Source organism: Thamnophis elegans, chromosome 12, assembly GCF_009769535.1.
Source record: "Thamnophis elegans isolate rThaEle1 chromosome 12, rThaEle1.pri, whole genome shotgun sequence".
Lineage (NCBI taxonomy): Eukaryota > Metazoa > Chordata > Lepidosauria > Squamata > Colubridae > Thamnophis > Thamnophis elegans.
Window position 1 is genome coordinate 11,766,191 of NC_045552.1, and position 27,058 is coordinate 11,793,248.

The 27,058-nt window shown below is 47.2% G+C and overlaps 1 protein-coding gene across 1 annotated transcript in view; it reads right to left on the bottom strand.

Annotated features, from left to right (window-relative positions):
- The window catches only part of KMT2B (lysine methyltransferase 2B), a 77,165-nt gene that overhangs the window by 34,707 nt on the left and 15,400 nt on the right, over nucleotides 1-27,058 (bottom strand). The window contains 12 exon segments of the mRNA XM_032227095.1: nucleotides 2,760-2,906; nucleotides 3,141-3,254; nucleotides 4,039-4,137; nucleotides 4,514-4,608; nucleotides 5,092-5,337; nucleotides 11,431-11,486; nucleotides 15,535-15,775; nucleotides 18,043-18,205; nucleotides 18,496-18,606; nucleotides 20,816-21,796; nucleotides 21,798-22,999; nucleotides 26,911-26,986. Coding sequence (XP_032082986.1) covers nucleotides 2,760-2,906; nucleotides 3,141-3,254; nucleotides 4,039-4,137; nucleotides 4,514-4,608; nucleotides 5,092-5,337; nucleotides 11,431-11,486; nucleotides 15,535-15,775; nucleotides 18,043-18,205; nucleotides 18,496-18,606; nucleotides 20,816-21,796; nucleotides 21,798-21,908 — 2,364 coding nt within the window. The 5' untranslated portion in view covers nucleotides 21,909-22,999; nucleotides 26,911-26,986.

Below are 27,058 nucleotides of genomic sequence, written 5' to 3' on the forward strand. Positions count from 1 at the left end.
AAATACAAAATGCGCAGAAGATAAAAAGGGGAGAGCTAAACATAAAAGCTGTGTTAAGAAAACCAGATTTTTAAAATTCTTCTTTAAAAAAAGATTAAATCTTTGTTTATGATCAGAAAGTTTCTCCTCCTTCTACTCAAATGTCTGTCCAGCCTGGCATGCTATGGGCACTATTAAATCCACCTGCCTTTTGTTCAAATTGGCAGCTTTATTCCCCCGCTCCCTATGCCGCGCAGAGAGGTAATACTGCCATTTTTTGTTCCTTTAACACCTAGTTTAACACACTGTTTGTCTTTGAAGTATATGTTGATTTAAAAAAACTTGCAGAAAAACCTCTCTCTAGGCAAGAATCCTTTGGCTGTTTACTGATAGTCCTTGACTTATGGCCACAATGGAGCCCAACATTTCTGTTGCTAAGCGAGACATTTGTTAAGTGAGTTTTGCCTCCTTTTACGACCTTTCTTGCCACAGTTGTTAAGTAAATCAGCGCAGTTGTTAAGTTAGTAACACACTAACTTAAAACTGTAGTAAAACATCCTTAAGAGAATGTGGCTTCCCCATCGACAGCTTATCAGAAGGTCGCAAATGGGGATCACGTAACATTGGGACACTGCAACCATTATACATAGATGCCGGTTGCCAAGTGGGCGAATTTTGATCATGTGACCACAGGACTGATGCAACGGCCATTAACTGTGAAAAAATGGTCATGCCGTATATTTTTTGGAGTATAAGACGCACCTTTCCCCCGTAAAAGAGCGTGAAAATTTGGGTGCGTCTTATACACTGAATGTAGCCCCACCCACGCGCCAGCCCCCACCCTTTGACCACTGCCTCCCAGCAATTTACATCCTTGCAGCAAACAGGGAAAATGGGGTTTGCAGAGGCGGCAATAGGCTATGGCAATCTCTGCAGCCTGAAACAGCTGATGATCGGGAGGCCTTGCTTAAACTGAAAGTGAAACTTGCTGTTTGCTGCACAAGGCAAATTGCTGGGAGGCAGAGGCAGATTTTTTTTTCTTGTGCTAATCAGGCTGTTTGCTATTAGCTGCAGGGAGGTAAGTCAACAACTATAAATGCCTATATAATGTTCAAATTAGTAGACTTATTTTTTAAAGGCTGCTTTATTATTGTTCTAGACAACTTAACAAAATGAAGAATCTTTTTAAAATAAATGCTTGATCTGAAGAGTGCTACTGTATCTTCTTTTAAATAGCAGAGAATAATTATACTTCCAGAAAACCACATCAATTTTAACAGCATCTGTACAAGTATCGTCTGAAATGTAACACCATAAACAGTGTATATCATCTGTACTGTTTGCTGTTTGTTGCAAGGAGGCAGAGGAAGATTTTTTTCCCCCTTGTTTTCCTCCCCGAAAACTAGGTGTGTCTTATACATCTGAGAGTCTTATACTCCAAAAAATACAGTAAGTCATTTTTTTTTCAATGCCACTGTAACTTTAAACGGTCACAAAACAAAAGGTTGTAAGTCGAGGACTACCTATAACAAAAGTTACTGTGCTTCTGGCACTGCAAATCAAGCTCCAATGTAGTTTGTTTATTTACTGGGCTTCTATGTTGCTACAAACTCTGAATGGTTTATGGGATGACAAGAACATGCTGCAAACATGTGCAGGGATACCAGTTGGGATAATTGCCAGGCTGACTGAAGTTACAATTTGGCAGACACTGAAAGGACCCAAGATGGTAGGAATCAAAGGCACAGACACAGAGTTTTTCAACACTGGCCATTTTGAAAGTATGTAGACTTCAACTCCCAGAATCCTCCAGCCACCATCTTAAAGATGCCACGGTTGAGAAACACTGGGATAGGGCGGCAAAAGACCCATAAGGCCTTGAGACACAGAGAAGGAGCGATCTGAAATACTGCATTTGGTCAACTGTTCGCTGTCCTAAGCGCACAGAAGTCAGAGAAATGGAATGTAAATACCTAAGAAATTTCTGTTTTTAATGGGTGGGGGAGAAGGGTGCGTAGGAGAGTATCAGGGAGACAAATCAAGATTCAGTTTGGCTGAAAGGGAACAACGAAGCCTTTTGGGACAGGGGCCTCCAAACTTGGCAACTTTAAGACCTGTGGACTTCAACTCCCAGAATTAACTTTGGCAAGATTGGAGACCCCTGATGTGGGAGATGGAGTATTCATGTTAAGAGTTATCCATATGGCTCTAGAAAAAGAAGAGAGGAAAGAAGGAAGGGAGGGAGGGAGGGAGGGAGGGAGGGAGGGAGGGAGAGAGAGAGAGAGAGAGAGAGAGAGAGAGAGAGAGAGAGAGAGAGAGAGAGAGAGAGAGAGAGAGCTCATGAAAAAGGAAGGAAGAAAGGGTGATGGGAGCAAAAGAGGAAGCCAAAGGAGGATGGGATTTCTGTGTTCAGAAACCTCAGCTTATTGCCGCTTCTGCTATTGCTACATGTGCCTGTTTTTGGTTACGTTTCCTGAGTCTGGGCTTCAAGAAGGGGAATGATGCCCCACAAACTCTCTCCCCATCATTCTGAAACTGGAGATGAAGACCAAGGAGCAATCGGTTTAAAGTCACTTCCCTGAGCCTTCAAATCTTCCATCTGTGAGCTTGGAAAAGCGAAGAGCACTGCTGTTTCCAGAATGCTGACTCCTGCCTCACTTAAGACAGAGCTGTTGGGTGATGCAATGATGGGCTGCTATTTTCCTGTTAGCAGAAAGGGCATACAGGCCAAGATATTCCCTACGCACACACACGCACGCACACAGACACAACTTCCTTACCTTGGATGCTTTGTTTTTGCGGTCACAGACATAACAGAACTTGCAACGGCGACAACACCAGCTGTCCTCCTGCTCGGGCAGGGGCTGTTCATCCTCCTCCAGGCAGAAGACATGGAAAGGATCACAGCATACCTGGCAGTACACAAGCTGAAGAAGAGGCAGCAGCCGTGTTAGCCATTCTACCTCCATGAAAAGAGGCAACGGGAATCCCTTTTTAAATCCCCAAACCCCACCCAATTCTGAGGGCAAAAGGACCCCGCTATGCAACTCCACTTTACCGATTCCAAATGGGAAGTAAAACCCCTTCCTCACATTCCTGCCTAGGGGAACTCATGCCCCCAGCTTTTCCGTTACTTCTCAGCTCCTTTTCCTCGGACTCACCTGATGGAAACCTTTGCTTGCACAGAGCAGGCACACCACCTGTGTGGTGACTGGCACTGAAGTGAGGATGCTGAGACCGCCCATCAGCCAGACGTTCTCCAAGTCACAGTCTTCCTGTAGGGCACACAAGCGGGGAAAACGGTTTACTCTAAAAGGTACAGAGCCACACGCACTAAATCAGTGAACTGAAAGGGAAGGTACAAATCTTACAAAATTTACAAAGGTAACTTTGTACTAGGTAAGTTATACCTTGCTTCTTCTGATGACAGAGAGGGGAGGGAGGGAGGGAGGGAGACAGACAGATGGACAGATGGAAGAAGAAGAAGAGAGAGAGACAAATTAAGAAAGGAAGGAGGGAGGGAGGAAGAGAGATGGGGGGAGGAGGGAAGAAACCAATCAGTACTGCAGTTTTGGAATGACACAAGAAAAATCCTCCTGTGCACTTAAGACTAATAAGAACCTAGATTTAGAGATCAGAATCTATTCAAAAAATTAAAACTAAAATGAACTTCTTATACGGAGTCATAAAAACAAATAAGAACCATCCCATATCCTTTAATGTTGGACAAACACGCTTACAAAACTGGGCCCTGGTACATAGATCATCAGCTAAACCTTGTACCTGCTGAAACTGCAGAACAATCTCTGAGGGTAGTCCTGTGTGTATCATGCTGCAGTAGCCTAGACCAAATTTGTTCAGGCCTGGTTCAATAACATCTATAGAGCCACTTGGGTTTAATAGGCATAAAGCTGTAAATAAGAGATTTAGGAACAGGTGCCCACTGAGATTTTGTCCCACCAGGGAATGCGCTCTGGAGTCCAGCCATTGCCAACATGACTTCGCTGCCGATGGCGTCCTTTCAATTGGGTGTCTGAGAGACAGAGGTTCCTGCCTCACCTTGAAATCAACCCTGAGACGGTGGACTCCATCCGTGGATTTCTGTTTCCCATTCCAGCCATTGGAGATGGAGGGGAGTGAGGCAGAAGGAGGGATGTCCTGCGAAGGACAGAGAAAGGGAGGAAAGATAACGGCAGATTAACAGAATATTCCCAGATGTTTACTGCGGTTGCCTGTGGGATACACAATGCTGGTTATCAGAATATGACGAGGGAAGAAATAAACAGATATGGCGGAAGGTAAGGAAGGATAACGAAAAAAATTGGCATATTTTGCCATAAGGGAAATGAATCTTGGTGGGGGAGAAAAATGACTTGCCACTTGGCTCATATCCCACTTAAAGAACACAACACACGGTGGATTCCTTGAAGTCCCTGTTGTGCACTGCGCACCTTCCTGAGTTACGATACAAACAACAATAAAACCTTGCCCAGGTGTGCATCTTTGCCTCTCTCACCTTTTCTTGAGGGCTCACCTTCTCTGGTTTCTTCCTGGCTTTCAACTGCACCACAGGCTGCAAAGAACTTTTACGGGGCCGACTTTGCTCCTCAGAGTCCACGGGAAGCAAATCTGGAAACATACGAGCACCTTAGAGCATATTTTCTTTGCATCAGACTCAAACAGGAGGAGATGCTACTGCACTCTTCACCTTGAAAGCACAAAGCTTGGCAAATCCACTAACTTTTACCTCAGAGAAGCTACAAGTCAACAATAAATCTGAATCTACTGGATTATCTTATCATTGAGCACCAAAGATTTCTGGCTTGCTGCAACATCACATCACACCAAAACGAGACCACCTCTCAGGCCCCGTGTGTATATTTTGGGGTCATCCCATCAAGAGGTTCCGCTTAAGAAAATTGTGACCATGATGGGCGCACCAATAGCCCTACATGCGCCCCTTGGACGTTGCAACTAGCCACAGCTTCATGATATATGCGACAGGTTATCATTTCATGCAATTGGCATAGAATGGCTACCGACAGGCACAGTAGCTGGCCAATCTCTGCGTGAGAAGTCATGGACCAAACGACCCAAAAGCTCACAGCTCACCTGAGTCCCGGGAAGATTTCCGGCGATGAGTGGCTGAGCCAGAGGCCGGCTCTGTGTCTGAGTCAGAGGATTCAAAGATGTCATATGAGGGCCTCTGCTTCACGCAGCGCCGGGCGGACTTACGCTGCAACAGAGAGTCTTGCTCAGCAGTCTCTGTGGCCCCCAGCATGACTTCCCAGGGGGCTGGAAACTCCTCTTGAGAATCCTCTGAATCCCAGGGGGCGATGGGCTTCACTACTGTACGGCCTGAAGACAAAGGCATGGGTGAGCGGAGCCCGGCAATCCGATTCTAGCAGCAGAGGGACGCTGGGCAGAATAACCATTTCCTCCCCTTTCCTCCAGCCCCCATTGCACTCTCCCCAAGCCTTGTTAGAAGGGCACCATGAGGGGTGGGGAGGTGGGAGAGGAAAAATGAATGCAAACCCTTGGAGCTTATGAGGCTTATGTTAACTTAGTGCAGTTGAGTGCCATCCCAACACGCTCTGAACGTCTGACCAGACCAACATCCAAACCTTCTCCTCCTCAAGTTAAGAGCCCTGGGTTCTACCAGCATCAACTTTCAGCTCAACTCACTGCTGCCCAGCGCTGGAGGACTGACAAGGATCGAGAACAGATTTGAGTTTGCCAAAAGAATATTTCTGTCCCTCTTTGCTGAAACCTGAGGGCATTGGTGTTTTAGCAGCCCAGGTTTAATACTGGTGAAAGATGGTAACTCTCGCCTTGTGGAAGAGTCCTCAACACCAGTCCACTTTGCGCCCGCTGTGGCTTGGCTTAGCCACTGATCCATCTAAGGGTCTCCTCCCCAAGTCTTCGTGAGCTCACTTACCTTAGCTACAGCTCATCTTCCATCTATGGTGGCAATGCTTTCATCTCCCCCTCCCTCCTGTCAGCAATCCAGGTTTACAATCACTACCCATCCCTGATGGAAATGCTGTTTAAGCCCCCCCCCCCTTTTTTTTTCTTCCTATCTAAAAGGCTGGTAAATGGTTCTCCTCCTTATTTTCTCATTTCCAATACAAAAGAGATTTAAGCATTCTACAGCTAGGAGCAGAGATAAGGGAGGGGGGGAATAGATGGGATTTCAGAGGCCATTACTACCTAGGTTATTGTTCCTATCACACTTGGCTCAAGACTCTCAGCTCCTATAGATCCAACTTCAGTCAGGCACTATGGATTTACTCAAGAGGTTAAAAAAAAAGGCTCTGAATTGTAATTCTCCTTTGCTACCTCAAGCCCAAGGAGCAATTTTCTTCCTTTCTTAGCAGTTATTGTCTACTTTCTCATATGCAGATGAAGCGAAATGAAGGCTCTGATCCCAACCCCTCCCCCCTCCCTTGCAGGTACCATTAAGAAGGGGTTTTTTGGGAAGGGGGTTGTTTCTCCCATTGTTAATTAATTGATCCAGGAGTACAAATGAATTAGAAATTCAAAGGAAGGGAGGGGGAGGTTGGAGAGTCAAAGCTTCCTGCCTCTGCTCCCTTTGTGGCAATCAAAAAGGAGGAAGAAGCAAGTGAGGAGCTAAGGGAGGAAAGAGATTCAGCAGAGAGATTTCCCCCAAAATGAAGCTGCACTTTCTATAGCATTTCTCCCAAGCCACCCTCAGAACTGACCCAAAGAAGGGAAGATGGGCTCCAATTCTCCCCCCCCCTTTCACCCCCCAGAGCAGAACAAGCAAAAGGTCTTCTCCCTCCCCCCAACTCCTTGTGCCCCCTCCCCACCTTTAGCCTCCTTTCCCAGAGTTATCTGCTCACATAAGCAAGACTTCTTCAGTCTGAACAGCAAGGGAGGGCATTCTCATAGGCATGCAGGCCCTCCTCTGGTCAGGCCCCCTCAGGTCACAATGGCCTCCCCAGCCCAGCCCCTTCCTAGTACCTGCCCATTTCCTCCCCATAATCCCAAAAAAAGACAGGGCCTCCAACCCCTCCCTAGGTAGCAGCATTATCTATGGTATCCATGGCTCCACCCAACCCGGTTCTTTAGCAAACCTACAGCATTCCCTCCACCTAACAAGGGCCTTTTCCACTTGAGGGGGGGGGGGCTCCAGAGGTCTTAAGGTTGCAATTCCCAGAATTCCCCAGCCGCTCTCTGCAAAGATGCCAAATTGGGGGAGGCTAAAGTCTACTTTTCAAGGCCGGTTTCTTCCAGAGCACCGGAAAAGTGTGGGAGGGGAGCAGAGAGAATGAGGCAAATTGCTTGCCCGAGACGCCTTCCAAAGAGCATTTAAAGCGGTACTTACAGGTGGTCAAAGTTTAAGCTAGGATTCTCAGCCTGGTTGGGTGGGCTTCAGCTCCCAGGGTTCTGAGACTTCTGGGAGTTGATGTCCACAAACCATCGAGGTCTAAACTTAAGCACCAGGGGGAAACAACAGAGGGGGAGAAGGAAGGCATGGGTTTATAAACAAGCAGCAAGCAAGGGTCATTTCAGCTAGGCTGGGTTACAGCATTAATTAGGGATAAGCAGGAGGACTAGGAATCTGCTCGTTGAACAGCCAAGGTTTCCTACTTATATTGTTCCAAGAACTCCATCACAAAAACTTGGTTGCTTCTAATCTTCCGGATGTTTTATGGTGAGAGCAGAGTGTGATGTGAGCTTGGTTTGAGAGCCGTCCCAAATTCCTGGGCTGTACCTAAGCTCAGAGGCAACCTATGTCTCAACAACCTGCTTATTCAAGCCAGTTAGCAGTTTCACTGGCCCAGTAAGCAAAGTTTATTTAGTTTTTCCCATTGAGTAGTTTTTATGGTGCTTGTTGGTGCTGCTGCTGGTTAGCATTTGGTGCAAACCTAGCTCCATTTCTCCTTAGCTTAGGCTTCAACATATTGTATGAGCCAAGGAAATGGGTTAAATTTGGCACGAAGGTCAAAGATGTTCCATAAACTCGGACTTCGCGCATGTTCATAGAACTGAGCCACTCCCATGTGCTTCGGTCTAGTGATCAATGTAAGAACCTCTTGCAGGTCCCAAGCCTGTTCAACTGTGGTGAAAGCCAGGAACAGGACATCTGAGGAGGCCACAGGTTAGGGATAACAGGAAGTGGGGATATCAGGACTAAGGGACCAATCCTGCCCAGAGATTGGCGTGACTTTATTTTATTTTTCCACATCCGGCCCAAATCAAGGAACTTGGGTTTAAAGCTCTTATATTTAGCTCTTACATTTATACTGCCTATTCTAGGCTATGACTCAGGATGGTCTTACTTTCAAGGTGACTTTAGGGACGTTTTCCCTGCCGCGAGCCTCAGCAACCCCAACACCCATGTGCAGGACAGAGAGCATCACATATCCCATTTCCCAAGGCCATTTATAAGGATTAGTAGAGCGTAAGGCACCTTAAGAGCAATTAGAACACTGGAAAGCAGGATATAAAGGTTAGATAGCATTTTAATAGTCACTTTTAAGAGGGCAAATGTTTCCATATTGACAGGATCCTACAAACACTCAACTCTGAAGGACAAGAAGGGGTCAATGCATGGCTAATGTCCGCAGTAGAAAATCTGCACAGTTTGGCAATACCATAGAAGTGCTTATATCCTCACCAATAATGCAAACTTAAAATTGTAGATCAGATCAGATTCCACATTCCCACTGGAAGGGCATTTGGAAGAATAGCCTGGGGGTTTGCCAAATATTTTTGTTTTTGGAATCTCTCTCTTGAGGAAACAAAAGGCCAGATGAGTATCATCTTTCTTTGGTTGGGGACACAGGTGACTGAGGAAATGGTGCTAAGAGGGAAAAATCTGAGGCCAAAGGGCCTTTCTTTTAAAACAGCTTTGGGGCAGGAGACGATGATCTAAACAGGGTATCTCTTTAAATTACATCCCCTTTAATGGCTATATTTCCTTGAGACCAAATTATGTATCCCCAGAAACAGTTGTTGAGCTTATGTCCCCAGGATCGAGGGCGTGGCCTGGAGGTTGTGTGATGGAGCCATCTTCCTTAAGCTAAGTGGGAATAACCCTGGTTAGCATTTGGAAGACAGACCAATTCATGGAATTAGTGAAAGATAGCCTGCTCAAGATTGTCAATTAGGTGGAAAAGCATTTTAAATTGCAACAGGTACCAATCGTTCATGATTCAGGGATAGGTGTATTTGTCATAGCATGAAACAAGGGGAGTGAGAGGAACAGCACATTCTAGGGGGGGAACAAGCACAATTCAGTGTAATGGCTACAGACAATACACATTAAGAAGAAACAGGAATATGTTAAACCAGATCATTGGGCCAGTTAGCATACACATAAAAGGGGGCAAGTGCTCAGTGATAGAGCTCACGCTTTGTAGAAAGTCCCTAATTTAACAAAATTTAAAGACATGATGGTCAAAAAGTCTGACCTGATATGAAACAGCTTCCTTGGTTAAAAGATCAACTGGGATTGTGGAGGTAGAGCAGATCTTCGGAATTTATTTTATTTTAACATAAAGCTTGTGCGATCAAGCACATTTTTTTCCCCAGGAAGCAATTCTAAGAATAGGAGATTGTCAGTCACCCAGGTCGTGATTGTCCCAAAGGTGCTTTTTCAAGGGGAAACTGGACTTCCTTTGTTTTTCCTTGAAGGCGTTTCGCTTCTCATCCCAGAAGCTTCTTCAGTTCTCATTCAGAATGGTCAGTCACAATTCAGTCAGAACTGAGGAAGCTTCTGGGATGAGGAGCGAAACGCCTTCAAGGAAAAACAAAGGAAGTCCAGTTGCCTCTTGAAAAAACACCTTTGAGCCAAGAACAGGTCAGCTCTCTGGCCTCGGCTCTTTGGATCTGGACAGGCTACAAAACTAAACTGACTGCAATGTTCATCGAGGAATAAAAAAAGGAAAATCAAAGGCCGAGTCCCAATAGTAATGAGTTTGTTGCTAAAGTGTTGAGGCCGAACTGCACCAAGAAGTATAGGAGCCCAATATTAAACTGTCCTAAATCAATAGGGCCTCTGCCCCCCCACACAAACACACACCCCTCAACATTCTTGAAGCAAACTGCATTAGAAATTTATTTATTAAATGATTCTCTGGAAACTACCCTTCGTGAAGCAGACTTTGCTCCAAGAAACATGAGCAGGCCGGGGGGGGGGGGGGAGTGTGAGTGAGCAGACATCGTTCAATAGCGGCACAGCAGTATCCTGGGGGGCGGGGGGGGGGCGCAGATGATGAGTTTGGATCTTCCTGAGTGGGACATCTGATGTTCTGTATGTTTATCATCAAGCCGCATAATGCATGAATTTCGTTTATGACACAGATTCTGTACACAGATCCTCACCTTCACTTGATGACCTTTATATTGAAAAACTGCCTGGGTCATCCAAGGTGACCAACTGGGCTGGCAGGAGAGGACATGACTTTTGAGTTCCTTCTCTGCCAACTTCGGTTGGGTCTCATACTGGCTTCCCCTCTCCTGTGACCAGCACAAAACACCTTGGAAGCCTTAGAGCAGGCTAGTCATTTTAGTGGGCTTGTTGATAATATTCTACAACAAGCATGTATTTTCAACAAATGTATAGGGAACTGCAGCACAGAAACATACCATAAAGAGGAACAGCACCCCAAAAGGAAGGATTCTGTGGTCAAGGAAATGAGCTTTTCTTAAGGAGGTACCGTTTCTTTCCAGGAACACTACATGCTTCCCCCACCCCCACCCCGCTCGTCGGACCCTCCCTTTCTTCGTCTCATTGGCCTTAATGATTCTTCCCCATCCCTGACGGTTTACATACCACATTTCAACTTCTTCACAAAATCGTGCCGTGTTACAATTTAATATGTTATATCTGCACAAGGTTGTAAAATAGAAACCCGCCAATATACAAAGTAAGAGTCATCAGCAATGGTCATTTCCATTGGTCAACCCGCCTTTCCACAAAACATTTACGCCCCATTGCGATTTACAGGAAGGTAGATTAAAAACAAACAAAGCCGAATCGATGCAACAATGAAAGTGTATCAAAAACACACAATTGCAAAAAGCTACAATTAAAGACAGTAGAAACATTAGCTTTGGACTTATACAAAACTTTTCAAAGGCAAACTACTAGAACATTAAAAAGCCTGTCTAAACACAGGCACTTGGGATGTGAAGCATCAAACGTTATTATTCATTCCGGCATAACATAGAAATCAGGGCTCGCCATCCAAGTTTGGACATTCAGTGCAGAATCCCAGCCCTTTGGTATGGGCTGGACTTTAGCTAGTATGGTTATACAAAGGTATACAAATATTCAAAAAAGAAATGCCCCTGGCTAGAAGGTCGTATCATATCTAACAGGAAAACCAAAGACACGCACAGAGAAGAGACCACACATCATCACGCAACCAACTCACAGGAGCACATTAGTCCAGCCATGTTCACCCACTCAACTGTTACCTTTCTTAGACAGCCGTTCCACTCGTCGTGCTTCAATCTTGTCGCATTTCCGATACCTGTCAGCCAGACATACATTGTCAGAGTAGAGGAAAAGAAAAACTACCTCCAAACAGACTCTTCAGCTGAGGGATTCAGAAATAAGCCAGAAGAACTCAAGCTTGGGAGGGGACTTTTAGGAGAGCATAATAGCAATAGAAATAGCACTTGGACTTATATACCGCTTTACAGCCCTCTGTAAGCTGTTTACAGAGTCAGCCTACTCCCCACAACAATCTGGGTCCTCATCAGGGTTGGGTTGCTGGCGGCATAACTGCCGGTTTGGTGCATGGACGCCTGACATGCGCAGTTGCCTATAAATAGGTCTGCGCATGCGCAGAACATTTAAAATGTCCAAAAAACATGGTGCGGCGACCGGGAAACCAGTTTGGGGGCGTGGCGCGCCTGCTGTTCCTACTGGTTCGGCAACCCAGTCGCAATTTCTACTACTGGTTCGCCCGAACCATCGCAAACTGGTAGCAACCCACCTCTGGTCCTCATTTTACCCACCTCGGAAGGATGGGAGGCTGAGTCAACCCTTGGGCCTGGTGAGATTCGAACTGCCAAATTGCAGGCAGCCGGCAGTCGGCAGAAGTCGCCTGCAGTACTACACTCTAAGCATTGCGCCTCAAACGGTAAGAGGATTGCCATTGTGGACTGCTAAGTGGAAATACCCATCGATTAAATGTTGAATTCTCTAGTGTCACAGTAAGCCTTTTGTGGGGAACAGGATCGTTCCTGGAAATAAGTCAGAGTCTGATATTTTGTTTGGCAGCAATGCCAATTTCCTGTAATTATTTTAAAAGATGTTTTCAAAAGGCAGTTGGAGTGAGTGGGTGGGCTCTGGATGCCTCGTGATGCCTGAAACACTTTTCTCACCTGAACTGAATTTACATTTGCCAGCCATTGAGACTTAAGTCATACAGACCAGAGGCTTTTTATAAGCCTTTTAAGACAAAACTGGACAACCAATTGCCTGGAATGATATAGGGAAGTGATGGCGAACCTTTTAGACCCTGAGTACCCAAATTGCGCATGCCCAAACTGAAAGTTATGTGTGCGTGCACGAATGTGTGCACATGCCGACATGCACGATCATGCACATGCATGGCCATGCACATGTGCATGGGCGGACATGCGTGCATGCGCAGCAGAGACCTGAAGACAAGCTGGCCATCAGGAGTTGGGGCATCCCAACACCGGCAGCGCAACAAGAGGTAAGATCTTTTTCTTTCGTGAGCTTCTGTTTCGTCATTTGCAGGGAAGCAGAAGCTCACGAAAGAAACGCCATGGAGAGCTGACCTGGGACGAGAGTGTGCGTGCCAGCAGAGCGGGCTCTGCGTGCCACCTCTGGCACACGTGCCATAGGTTTGCCATCACAGATATAGGGTCCCCTGCAGGGAGTTGAACTAGAAGACCTCCAAGGTCCCTTCCAGCTCTGTTATTCTGTAAATGGCTGGACACGAGCATCAAACAAGGCCAGCAGTAGAGTCCTGGGCCTTCCTCGGGACAAGGTGGATCCATTGGAGAAATTAGCGTATTTTTCACAGTATAAGACGCACCAAGAGGCATATTTAAAAAAAAAGTTTTTGCACTCTGCAGACTTCCCAAAAATGGCCCATGTTTTGCAAAAATGGGCCCTTTAAAAAAAGGGGGGGGCATGAAAATGGGCCCATTTTTTGTCAAAAAAAAGGGCATGCATAGCCTTTAGGAGGCTTATAGAGTGCGTCTGGGGGCTGGTGTGGCAAAAACGAGCAAAAAACAGTCCATTTTTCGCTCATTTCTGCCCTCCCCAGCCCCCAGGAGCATTCTGGAAGCCTCCTAAAAGCTATGCATGGCCATTTTGGTGAAGGGGCGGAATTTGGGGAGGCAAAAAATGCTGAATTCAGTGTATAAGAAGCACCCAGATTTTCATCTTCTTTTTTGAGGGAAAAAGGTGCGTCTTAACTGCTATTGTCTTATACTCCAAAAAATACGATAATTAGGAAATTGGCCTTGTTATCATGTCACTCTGCTAGAAGCGAGAGACCCATGTCCTAAGGCAGGGAAACAATGACTCCTATTAAAATTAGGAAATCTGCATGTATCACACGATAATTTGGACATATTAAGCTTTCCAAATATATTTGGTGTCTGAATCTTCCCACTAGCTGGTTAGAGGTAGAAGTTGAAAATCAACCTCTTGGCAGGACCAGGTTGGGGGAAGGATGGTGTATGCTTAAAAGGAAACCTCTAAGACCCACACTGCTGTGGGAAATGCAATGTCCTGCCTGCAGAGCTTGTAAATTTCTATTTCCTCCCTCACAGCTATGAAAAAGAAAAAGAATTTCCGTCCTCCTTGACAAGCACGCATTGTCTCATGAGGGAGAAGACTTAAGGTTCTATTGCCATGTTTTCAGTCTTGGCCACTCTAAGATGTGATGCCTTCCACTCCCAGAATTCCCCATAGAGCCGGTTGACTGAAGCATTCTGGGCGTTGAAGACCTCACGTCTTAAAGTTACCTAGATTGAAAAAGAACCGTTCTAGTTCTACAGAGTTCCAAGAGTTTTCTTCAGGAATTATTTCCTCCGTCGTTCTGCTGTTTTCATTGAAATCTTTTTGTTTCTCTGTTCCAGGAAGATCAAGCCCCAAAGCAGGATATTTCTCTACTCTAAGGACTGTGTGAGTGTGGTGTAAGAAAACAAGGGGTCCTTGGTGCTCTCTGGGCTTGGTTGTTTTCTGGCAGATGTTTCATTATCCAACTAGGTAACACCATCAGGGCTAGTCTCCTGAGACTAGAAAAAGAAAACAGGGCTACTGAGTTTGCCTAATCACCTTCTCCTTCCTGCCCAATTGCAAATATTAATAATAGCTAGCTTTAGAGTCCGAAGACTCGCAGCAGGCAACATGCAGGTGTAGGAAATTGTAAGACACTCCTGGAAAAAAATAAAGGAATTCCAACAGTGAGTTAAATGCTGGGAGGGTGGGATCTGTTCAGCTTCAGGGCACTCAAAAGGGACATATTACCTAAGGTAAAGGTTCCCCTCGCACATATGTGCTAGTTGTTCCTGACTCTGGGGGGCGATGCTCATCTCTGTTTTAAAGCCAAAGAGCCAGCACTGTCTGAAGACGTCTCCGTGGTCATGTGGTTAGACACCCTTGGTTTAGGTGAGTGTTGGTGAACTTTTTCGGCACTGAAATGGGAGCGTGCGTGTGCTGGCGCGTTGGAAACTGGAAGAGCAGCCACCCTGTGTGAATGTGCACGCAGGGCAGCTGCTCTTCCAGTTTCTCGTGCATGCGTGAGTACCGGCCACCTGGTCTTCCAGTTTCTGGCACACATGTTAGCACAAAGACCAGCTGGATGGTGCGTATGTGAGGGCTGGAAACCGGAAGATCATCTTCCCGGCATGCGCATGTGCACTGGGCGGCTGCTCTTCCGGTTACTGGTGCTCCCAACACCAGCTGGCCGGCGCGCTGGAACCCGGAAGAGCAATGGGCAACAGAGAGATGGCTCTGTGTGGCCCGTCCAGCACGCGAGCCAAAAGTTCGCCATCAGGGGTTTAGATATTAACTCTGTTAAGGGAATCTTGTAATAAAACCCACACTTAATGGAAGCTGACCGAGTGACCCTGTCCAGTTGCCATCACTTAGTCCATGCTGGGATTAAACTGATAGCACGAGGACTAAATAAGCCACTTTGAGCTTTTAGAGGAAAAGCGGGATATAAATCAAACCAATAAGCAAAGGTATCACTATGTCAATGCCTGTGGTCCCCTATCTGCGGACTCCCTGACTTACGATTCTCCTCCGAAGATGCACAGCGAAGTAGCTACAAGTTTCTCCGAGTTGCCTTGCCTACCTTTAAGGAGCAGAGAGTTGCTTCCTGACTGTTGAGAGGGGATGCTACACTTTGCAGCCAGGGTTTGCGCTGTAGCATCAGCATTTACAAACCCTTAACTACAGGTGGAGCCTCTCTTCTCGGCTACGCGTAAAACCCTGAACGCTTTTCCTTTCTAACACTCAGCAAGCAACGGAAGGAGTGGACAAGCGGTCAGGGCTGGAGTTGGGGACTTCTCAGGCACACTCACACGCAGCATTGCTTCTTAGTGTTTGGCCCGCCAAATTTTGGTTTGTCTAGGCAGTTGATGCATTCGCCGCAATCCTGGAGCCTCAGGCATCCTTTGCACTTCCCACAGCGAGTCATGCGGTTCTTTTTGCCGTGATGGTGAGAGACGTGGCGACGCACAGGGGGCGGCGTGGCCTTGACGGCGGAATCCGGCTTCACTTGTTTCTGCTGGCCACACTCGTTCTCAGACGCTGACGAGGTCTCTGTAAAACAGGCCAAACATTAACCTGGCTGTTAAGGCCGATGCTGCAATCCCTAATCCCGTAAGCCTCTCTGAACTCCATCCCAGACTGCAGCTAAAATGAACCTGTGGTTATTAGCTGACGTACAATTCTGACTTGACAGGTTAGATCAGGGTCAGACCCCGCACCCCCAAGGTGTTCAAGATTGGCTTCCAAGGGGTCAATGGGACCACCCAAGGGGTTGATAAATGGCTGGAGGTCAAGAGGTAGTTGAGAAATGATGGAAGGTCAATTGGGGTCAATTAATCTTCTGGAGCCTCTGTAGATCGCCACACTACCCATGTTTCCCTGAAAATAAGACCGTCATATATGTATGTATGTATGTATGTATGTATGTATGTATGTATGTATGTACTGTATGTATGTATGTATTGTATGTATGGTCTGCCTGCCTGCCTGCCTACCTACATCTATCTATCTATCTATCTATCTATCTATCTATCTATCTATCTATCTATCTATCTATCTATCTATCTATCTATCTAATCTATCTATCTATCTATCTATCTATCTATCTATCTATCTATCTATCTATCTATCATCTCTCTCTCTCTCTCTCTCTCTCTCTCTCTCCCTCCCTCCCTCCCTCTCTCTCTCCACCAAAAAAGGCACCAGGTCTTATTTTCCGGGTGGGGGTGTCGTCCACTGATTCATCTCTTACATGTGTCGCTTCCCCAGCCTCCTTTTTGCTGTCAGAGGCCTATATCAACTACTTTCGCCAGCAAGGCTTTCCTGAAGGCCTCTGTAGCCGATAACAGAGCTCCGGATCGATCCAGAGCTCTATTATTGGCTACAGAGGCCTTCAGGAAAGCCTTGCCAGCTGCAGAAGAAATGGGTCGAGGTGTGTGAGGCCAGGCTACAACTATCCAAAGGTAAGTAGTAAGGCAGCTCAACCCCGCCCCCCCACCTCCTCACCCTAGCTTAATTTTTACCGTGCACCCTGGAGTGTGCGGGGTCTTATTGGGGGGAAGGGCTTATTTTGGGCGCACGTGTAAAAAGCAAGCTAGGACTTACTTTCTGAGTAGGTCATATTTTCAGGATAACACAGTAGTCCTGAAGGTGGGAGACATTACCCACAGGTGCACAGTCAGCTGCCAGCAACACTGGCCTTGAATAGTCCTGATTACTAGTAGTAGTACTAGCAGTACTAAGTTAAAATCGTATTTATTGAATTATTTTCATATAATAAATGTTTGGGAGTCGAACAGTCTGAAACTTCATGAAGGGGTCAATGAGCTGAGGAATTCAGATTCTCACCCCACCCCCACCCCCATTTGAACCCTATATAACTAAGAGCCAAGACCATGAGACTTAGAGCCTGGCTGTTTTTTTTTTTTAAAAAATGAGTCAGCTCTGCTTGCAAGGTGTTCCTAATATAGGCTCAAATTGCACTTTCAACAAAAAACTTTCATGAATACACTTCAATCTTCAAAAGGGAGTTGCTAAGTCGTCAACAAGACGGCCCCTGCTACATGATCAGCATTACCTTTACCTGCAGGGATCTTCATACTGATTTGTAAACATACTGAGGAATCCAAAACTATATACCGTATTTTTCAGATGATAAGACGCACCAAGATTTCGAAGAGGTAAGAAAAAAGAAGGTTTTGTCCTCTTGGCCCCCAGGAGCACTCTGCAGGCTTCAACAGGGCTGGGGGAAGGCAACAACGCCTCCATTTTTGAGAAAAATGGGCTGTTTTTTTGCAAAAACAGAGGCGTTTTTGCCTTCTCCCAGCCCTGCTGAAGCCTGCAGAGTGCTACTGGGGGCTGGGAAAAGGCAAAAATGCCTGTTTTTGCAAAAAACGGCCCATTTTTACCAAAAATGGGATGCAGGGGCAGGCCTTCAGGAGGCCAAAAATGGCTGTATTTGGTGTATAAGATGCACCAACACTTCCATGCTCTTTTAGGGCGGGGAAGGTGCGTCTTATACTCTGAAAAATACAGTATTTTGATATTGCTTCTTCTTCTCTTGTTGATACCTCCACCCCTCAAACTAAACAAGCAAACAAACAAACAGATATATCTGGTCAAAATAAAACCTACATAGATGTTCCAGTCTTTTTCTGTTTATTCCCCCCAAGGTTGAATAAAAGCTTTGCCTCATGATGTGCTTAGGAGGCATTACATATTAAGACAATTTGCCCAGGAAACAGGTTTACCCAGCGAGACAAAGGGAGGCCAGAATGCACAAGTAGAGTGGTTAGCCAATCTCTTCCACAAATACTCACCCTCTATGGTGGGCGACCCGGCAATCTCTTCCCTCTCCCGCAGAGGCAGGGCACTCAGCCGCGGCACATCCTCTGGCACCATCGCACGAGACTGCCCTAAGGCCACCGAGGCATGCCGACAAACGTGCTTGATCCGTGGGCCCTGCACCGGGGAATCCTGGCCCTGTCAAGAACATGCAGGAAGAACGGTCATTATCATTTCCATTTCACTCATTATCATGAGTGACAAGCAGCAGAGCTGGTTCATCAAAACTATTCCGGCGGTTTGGCTGGGGTCCATGCATCGTGCTGAGCCACGTCGCGCTTGACAGGCCCGTGAGTGGCTGAGCTCACGCACAGTATTAAACCACAAACCATGAAGCAGGGTCACGATAACTAGGTTATCAAGCACAGCGCCCAGATTTCCTCTGCTTTTGTATTTAGAATAGGGCCACAGGGCTGCAAGTCGATTACCTGTTTTCTAACCTCTTTTTTGTCTTCGGTCGTGTTGAGGTCTTCGGGCGTCTCCTGTTCAGCTGGGATTTTTGGAGTCTCAAAGGCCTCGGCCTTGATACTTTGACACCCCTAGGAGAAAAAGACGCAAGTATTAATAACCCACATGGTTTGGGACCCCCTCCCCTTCGATATTTAATTCCCCAAACAATCCTGCCCATTTCCCAACACAACGGCAGCTTCTCTTCCAGAGATGTCTCTCAACACAGTGGCACCAGTCATTTCCCATGAAACACAGCATGGTGCACAGAGCTATGGCCAGGCGCACCGAGTCCCAAGGGCGTGCTCAAATCACACTAAACTGCCCGATGCTTCACTGTGTCTAATTGAATAAACAACAGATGGGCTGTATTCACACAACACGTCAAGCCAAAACCAAACAAAACACGTCTCCCTTCACATCGCACACTCAACCTGGCAACTGTGGGAATCCAATTACAGGATTTTCCAAACAACCCAACCATAAGCTTACCAAATGGCCGGAGTTGAGTCTACATCACAAAAAACTGCATCACAAAAACACACTAAAAAAAGATTGATGGTCGTCATACATGGCATACTGTGTGCATGTAACCACTAGCTTTGGCACTGGTCACATTAAGCATGTCTGAGAAAGGCAAGCTACTACGGTGTAGAGCGGGGGTGGGGGTGGTGTCAAACCTTGGCAACTTTAAGGCTTGTGGATGTCAGCCATGTTCTTGGGCCGGCCGGGGAATTCTGGGATTTGAAGTCCACAAGTTTTAAAGTTGCCACGGTTGGACACGCCTGACTTAGAGCAAAATATAAAGCCAGCCTCAAAGTAGCTATCAACTTCAAACTGTAGGCGGCAGCTTGTCCAATCCCCATTCTTCTCATTTACTGCTCAGAATATCTCAGAACCTTTAGATTTTTTTCCCCTAGGGACAGAACTTAAATAAAGATAGGACAATAAACCCAATTCTTCAAATTCTGCACCACTTCTATAGTCTTTTGAGTGCCAGATGTGCAATATGTTCCCTTGAGAGTTCTCCAAAACAGAGAATGCAAATATCAAGACTTCTAACCTGGGGTGCATTCATAGAGTAATTCATCGGCTCGGTATTAAAATCGAACTGTGTGCTGTGCTCAAGCAACAACAACAACAACCCGAAAGACACAACTCTCTATCCCCTGTGGGAAAGGATCAAGCTGAGCCAGAGGGCGGGGTCAAATGCATCATCTGTCTGGAGTCTCTATGCCCCCTTAAGACACCTAAGTCCAGCCCCACTTGAAGTCTGTTGACTCTTATCTGGGGCCCATGTGCCTGGATTGTTAGTAGTTTACATTCTTATGCATAAGTAGCATGAAATAAACTTGTACAGGTAGTCCTCAACTTACAACAGTTCATTTAGTGACCGTTCAAAGTTACGACGACACTGAAAAAAGTGACTTATGACTGCTTTTCAACTTATGACTTTTGCGGCATGCCCGTGGTCACGCAATTAAAATTCACACTCTTGGCAACTGACTCATATTAATGACGGTCTCAGTGTCCCGGGTTCATGGGATCCCCTTTTGCGACCTTCTGACAAGCCAAGTCCATGGGGAAGGCAGATTCACTGAACAACCGTGTCGCTAAGTTAACAACTGCAGCGACTCACTTAACAACTGCAGCAAGAAAAGTCGTAAAAGGGGGGGGGGACTCACTTAACAAATATCTCACTTAGCAACAGGAATTTTCGGCTCAATTGTAATCATAAGTTGAGGACTACCTGTATTTATTTATTTGTGTGTTTATATTTCATATTTCTTACGTGCCCTTCTTACTCCATTCCCCCCACCCCGGATTTCCATGGTCTAGGAGAGCCAAAGTTTGCTCCAAAGGCAGAACAAGACAACAGGTTATGAAGCTTTGTTTCATGCCTCAAACATCCCTTTCAAGTATTTTGAAATCAGAATGTTTTGAACAACCTGAGACTTTAGCAATGGGAGCCTCAAGCCCTGACAAGACGTAAGTTGAAACAGCTTTCCTCAGCTTGGTAACATCCACATGCGTTACAACTTTAGTTCTCAGAAATCTTAAGTCGATGTGATCACTTAACAACTGTGGCTAAGAAAAGGGGGGCAAAACTCACTTAACAAATACCTCACTTAGCATCAGAGGTTTGGGGGCTCACTTGTGGTCATAAGTCAAGGACTTTTTGACCTCATTCCTGGATCCTGATTTCTTGCACCTGACCCCAACTACCCCTGTGGACATGCCCCCACCCCTTGCCATGATTCCAAAAACCCACATCTTTCAACCCGGAGGGTTTCCTCTTACCGGAATGAATTTGAATTGCTTCTGTTGGTCAATCTTGTACAGCTGCACCTTAGCACGAGTTAGCAGGCTGTAAACTTTATCCATGCTGGAGAGGGATGTGACGATGGGCTTGGGCTGCTGCACGGGGGGCTTCGCTTCCTCCGAAGAGAGGCTTGCCGGCTCTGCTTCGCTCTCCGAACTGTCCGCCGCTTTCTCTTCTTGCTCCTCCACTTGCGGGGAGGGAGGCACGACTCTCCGGATGGCCAGCTTGTGTACCACGCCAGGGGAATTGACATCCTCCATGGTGATGAGCTCCGTGCTCTGAGCTTCTAGGGGTTTGGGAACCTCCGTGAAGTGGGGCAAAGCAAGGTGGTTGGTCCTCCCCACCAGCTTTTTCCCGCTGCGGGTCACCACGGGCTCGCTGGAGAGCAAGGTAGCTTCTTGCAGAGGCACTGGGGGCTCCCTCCTGACCTCGGGGGAAGCCGGGACCAGGTCAGACTCTTCGGGAGACACCGAGAGGGACTCGTAGATCTTAAGGTGTGCCTCGCTAGGTGTAAACTGGGGGGCCCGTAGCAAGGGAGTGCGCTTGGTCGGGGTGGAAGGGACAGGGGCTGGCGCACTGGGCACAAGCGACGCCTCCTCACTGGGCACCTGAAAGAGAGCCTTGCCCATATCTTTGGGGGACAAAGTGGGGCTGAGTGAGGTCCACCGGAATGTGGGCTCCCGAAGGATGGACCGCCGTTTTTCAGGCAGACCCGAGGCCGGGGAAGTTATGTGGAGCCCGCCGGGGGAAGATGGGGAGGAAGGGGCCCTAGAGGGGTCTTTTTCTGGAGAACCGGGGACTGAGGGGTTCAGCTGCTGGGTGGGGGCCTGCAATGGCAACAGAGAAGCTTCCTGCTTGTCTAAAGCCCCATCAGGGACAGGGCTTTCCAAAAGCTTGGTTGCCTTCTGCGGAATCTCATCCATGAAGCGGCGGGGGGTCCGAATGAGACGGGACGACCGGAGCGCTCACCACCGGCATGATGAACTGACGGATGTTTTGAGGAAGGTGGTCTTGAGAGCCGGGACCTCCTCGGAGCCAGCGACACCAGACTGCTGAGCTGTTCCCCGGCATCCTCCCTCACCTTGCCTGGCAACGGCTGAGTTGCTGCGCGCCGCCCACGGCCCCGTTTCAAACACCGTGCCCTTATAGACAGGGCAACCCTAGAAGGCCCTTCTCGGAAAGGAAGGCTGTTCCGTCGCTCGACGGACAGGGCTGCTGGGGCTCCTGTTGCCAAGATACCTGGTTGGGCGAAGGAACAGCATCACCTTCGGGTACAGAAGGCTTTGGTTCTGGGATGGAGGTGTCCGGTTCTGGGACGAGGGTCTCCGGGGCTGGCTGCAGTTCCTGGACGACGTCCTCCAGTTGTGGCTCTGGTTTTGAGACTGGGGATTTGGGCCGAGGAGACGCTTCGGGGGCAGGGTTCTCTGAGGGCAAATGTGGAGCGGGGGATTCCTTCTGTTTGGGCTCGGGGTCAGAGGTATCCGGTTCCGACAAAACCGCTTCCGATTCAGAGACGGCCTCCGAAGGAAGCGGGGAGAGCTTCTTTTCGGGTACCACACTCCACTTCCTCTTCCGGCCCCTTCGGTGACCGTGGGTCTTTAGCCGGACGTGAGTCACCACCAACTGGCCAGATTTATGCCTCCTGGCTTTGGAGAAGAACTTGAGGATGAGCGGTGGTTTCTTCAATGCTTCGGACGGTTCAGAAGACGCGCTGATCTCTTCTGCGCACGACGAGGGCAGCTGTATGCTATTGTTCGGCTCCGGGATGGAAGAGGAGGTGCTGGTGCTCTTGGGAGGAGGTCTGGTACCCGGTTTCTTCCTGAAGGAGCCACGTGGCCGGCCTCGTGGCCTGGGTGAGGCAGTGGAATTGAGAGTCTTCTCCGTCGGTGGTGGAAGAAGGGGAGGAGCGGTGGTTTTTAATGGGTCAGCAGGTTCTGGGTCAGCTTGAGTCTGCTTAGGAAGCACCTTCAGCACTTTTGGACCCGATGAGGCTTGCCGGCCTATCCTCCCTGGAGTCCCTTTGGTCCTCTGAAGCAGCTCGGCCAAAGCTTTCACCATACGATCTCGCTGGGATTCCACTGCCTTTTGCTTGACCAACCTTTTGGAAACGGAGTCCTCAGCAAATGCCCTCTTCCTCCTACCATGCGATAGTAGAGAGGCACCTGTGGAAAGAGAGAGAAATCTTAGCGGTAAAAACATGGCTCAACTACAAAGGGGGAGGGGGCACTCACAAAACTGCTGGTCAAACGGCAAACTGCTCATCACTGCCAACCCCCCCCGACAGAATCCGCCCAAATAACTGTCCATTGCCAGTTGAAGATTGCCCTAACTCAATTTGATTGAGGGTTGCATCGGGGCTGTGGTTGACCTCGGGATGGGATGGGGGTGTGGCCGACTGGGTGGGAGTAGCCAGCTTGACACCACTCCCCAAACTGCTGGCATGTTTCCTCTTCGCATTGGGTAAACTGGGCCAAAGCAATGCAGGCTGGCTCCTTACATTTGCCAGGATGGCTCTGCGAGCCAGATCCAACCACATTGCGGTCTGGATCCGGCCACGGGCCTTGAGTTTGATACCCCTGCCCTATTCTGTTCATACAGGTGGTCCTCAACTTGCAACCGCTGGTTTGGTGACCATTCAAATTATAACATGTGAAAAAATGTGACTTACAACTGTCCTCACACTTACAACGGGTCGCAGCATCCCCGTAGTCAGGTGATCAAAATTCTGACCCTTGGTATCAGCATGTATTATGATGGCATGGTTACCCAGGGTCATAGGGTTACCATTTGGAGGAGCCATGGTGGAGCAGTGGTTGTAATGCAGTATGGCAGGCGGACTCTGCCCACTGCCAGGAGTTCGATCCTGACCGGCTCAAGGTTGACTCAACCTTCCACCCTTCTAAGGTCAGTAAAATGAGGACCTGGATTGTTGGGGGAAGATGCTGACTGTGTAAACAGCTTAGAGAGGGCTGTAAAGCCTGTGAAGTGATCTATAAGTCTAGAGTTGCAATTGCTTGGAATGAAGGAAGGGAGGGAGGGAGAGAGGGAGAGAGGGAGGGAGGGAAGGAAGGAAGGAAGGAAGGAAAATGAGGAGAAGGAAGGAAGCTGTAGTGCTGCAGGGATTAGAATGCAGTATTGCAGCCTAATTCTGCTGACTGCCAGAGTTTGATGTTAATGGGGCTCAAGGTTGAGTCAGCCTTCCATCCTTCCAAGGTGGGTAAAGTGAGGACCAGATTGGGGCAGAAGGCTGATTCTGTAAACCGCTAAGAGAGGGTTGTAAAGCACTGTGAAGCAGTATGTAAGTCTAAGTGTTAGTGCTATCTGTGAACTTCCCAGCCTCCTTCCTAAAAGCCAACTCAGTGAGGGAAGCTGGAATCACTAAATGCCCACACGTGTCACTTAACAGCTGCAATGTTTCACTTAACAACAGTGGTAAAAAAGATTGTAAAATTGGGCATGGCTCACTTAACAATCACCTTATTAATTTGAGTCTCAATTGTGATCATAAGTTGAGGACTACCTGTACAATATTGTGAAAGGTACTTTGCCTCATCACCTATAATAAATGGACTGCTACCCATCCTCCTACTGATAGAATGTACACTGTACTATAAGTTGGAAATCTTGTGGAACATTCAAAATGGGCTTTCTTTCTAAAAAGGAATGATTACATTGAATGAAATTACAATATCCTAAGAAAACCTATGTGGAGGCTGTGAGTATATTTAAACTTCATAATTAACCGGTCAGAGGCAGCAGAGAAATGCTCTGAACAGCAGACACCTTAATGAAGAGAGGTCAAGAAAGCAGATTGACAGGAAGGGAATCAAAGGGAAAACTGCACATCTGGCAGGGAGTCATACAACCCAAACCAAGCTGTCACGAAAGGTTTTAAAATACTGGGAATCCCATAAAACTGGAGAACCTTAGAAGAATCCATAAATTACATTAGAAGTGAGTTTTAAAAAAATGTCAGCATCAGAGTCCTTGGAAGTAACAGTAATCCTTCCACATTCATACCAAAATAAAAAATCCTAGTATTAGACCAATGGTGGGATTCAAATAATTTAACAACTGGTTCTCTGCCCTAATGACCATCTGGGTAGGTGGGGTTCGGTGGTCATGTGACTGGGTGGGCGTGGCCAACTCAAGGTCACTCAGGTCGATGGGTGCTTCACCTTAGCTGTGGCAATGTAATAAGGGTTAACCGGAGAGGCAGTTTCTGTAAGCAGGGCAATAAAGATTAGGCTAGAAACAACACCAGAATGTTTCCTTCCTGCCTTCCTTACAGGATTAGCCCTGTAAAGTGGAAAAAAACAAAAGGAGATTTCTCCCAACATTCAGTTCTCTGAACTACTTAGAAAGTTACCAACCAGTTCTCCCGAATAGGTGTGAACTGGCTGAATCCCACCACTGTATTAGACCCACTAAAAAAGCTACTGCTTCTAGTGTCGTAACTAGTGTGATTACTGGGCATGGACACAACTGCTGGAAAACAGAAGAATTCTGGGGCCTGTTCTGAACAACGTCCTTCCTATACTGCAATACCACATATCCAATTACAAGGAAGTCAGATGCCACGTAAGTGTGGGACAGCAACTTGCCTTTCAAAATGAGTAAATATTATTTCTTTAAAAAATCCAACTCAGACTTAACAGCATCGGAATCGAAGACTTTCACATGAAGACTTAAAAAAAACAAAACGGGATCACATTCCATCTGGGAATCAGCCTTTGAACGTTACAATACATACATACATAGACTATAGTTTGGCTGAATACAGTGTACCTTTTGACCCTAAACTCAAATGGACAAAACGCACTGTACTATAGAGCGGTGATGGCAAACCTTTTTGGCACCGAGTGCCCAAATCGGAATGCCTGCATGTGCTGTCCAGCTGGTCTTTGGGTTTCTGGCACTCTGGTGCATGCAAAGACCAGTTGGCCGGCACTCAGGCGTGCACCGGAAACCAGAAGAGCAGCTGGTGACGGCGCACGTACACACAAGAGAGCTTTGCGTGCCACCTCTGGCACACGTGCCACAGGTTCCCCATCACGGCTATAAAGAAACGATCTTATGGTGAGTGTGATGGGCTAGTTCCCACAGCACACTAAACCACAACTCCCATACACAATCCCATCAGCAGGGGGGACTCTGTGGGAGACTCAAAATTAACTGAAGGCATAAATGTCAAGTAACACGGGATTATCACTTTGCAGGATTGACAACTATTGCTGTGCTCTCAAGTGATACCCCATGAGGTTCTGGACAAGAACGCTAAAACCCCACAGGAAGATTGTGAGGCCTACAGTCATATTCCTTTTAGAATCTTTGGCCTGCCACACTCTCCATTATTTTACTATGCTGTTTCATTAGTGGGGAATCATAAGGAGCAGAACGTGTTGTTGTCAAAATAAAACATTCCTTTTAGAAGCCCAAGGTCATTCTTTGTCCTCCGCACCTTGCTGACCGGAAGTGGATGGGTGGAAATGCCAGCGTGGCAGTGGAAGATTGGACCATGTGATGGACTTCTGGGAGGGGGGGGATCTTTGGCCTGCCACACTCTCCATTATTTTACTATGCTGTTTCATTAGTGGGGTAATTGGGAGGGGGAATAGTAAGGAGTAGAATTGTAGAATGTGTTGTTGTCATAATAAAACATTCCTTTCTAGAAGCCCAAGGTCAATTTTTGTCTCCGCACCTCTGAGCCTGATTGGAACTGGGTGGGTGGATTTGCCAGCGTGGCAGTGGAAGATTGGACCATGTGATGGGCTTGTGGGTGTGGGGGCAAGGTTTTGAACTTTCAACTGGGTGGAAACCCAGGAAGCTTTCAGATTCGGGTTTCCACAGTTTGTACCAACATGTCTCTCTTATTAAATTGGAACTTTGATGAAAGCTATGCCTTGAACTCTGATTTATTCTTGATGATATTGGAATGCTGGCAAAGATATTAAGTGAGAAGGCCAGGCGATTCTCACGAGAATCTTTTGTGTTTGGCCCATGCCCAACCCTGAAGTTGTTGTTTGCCAGATAGGACCCAAGCCACCCATCGATGCCTATAGGGATTCCTTACCTCTTTTAGATCTTAGAGCAGCACGCAGCGAGCTTTGAAAAGCGTCGTCCTCTGAATGGAAGCCCAAGAACTCTTCCTGCCAGGAGAAAGAAAAGTAACCATGGTCATTCCAACAGAAAGAGGGGGTGCCATGCTTATCACAGGCAAC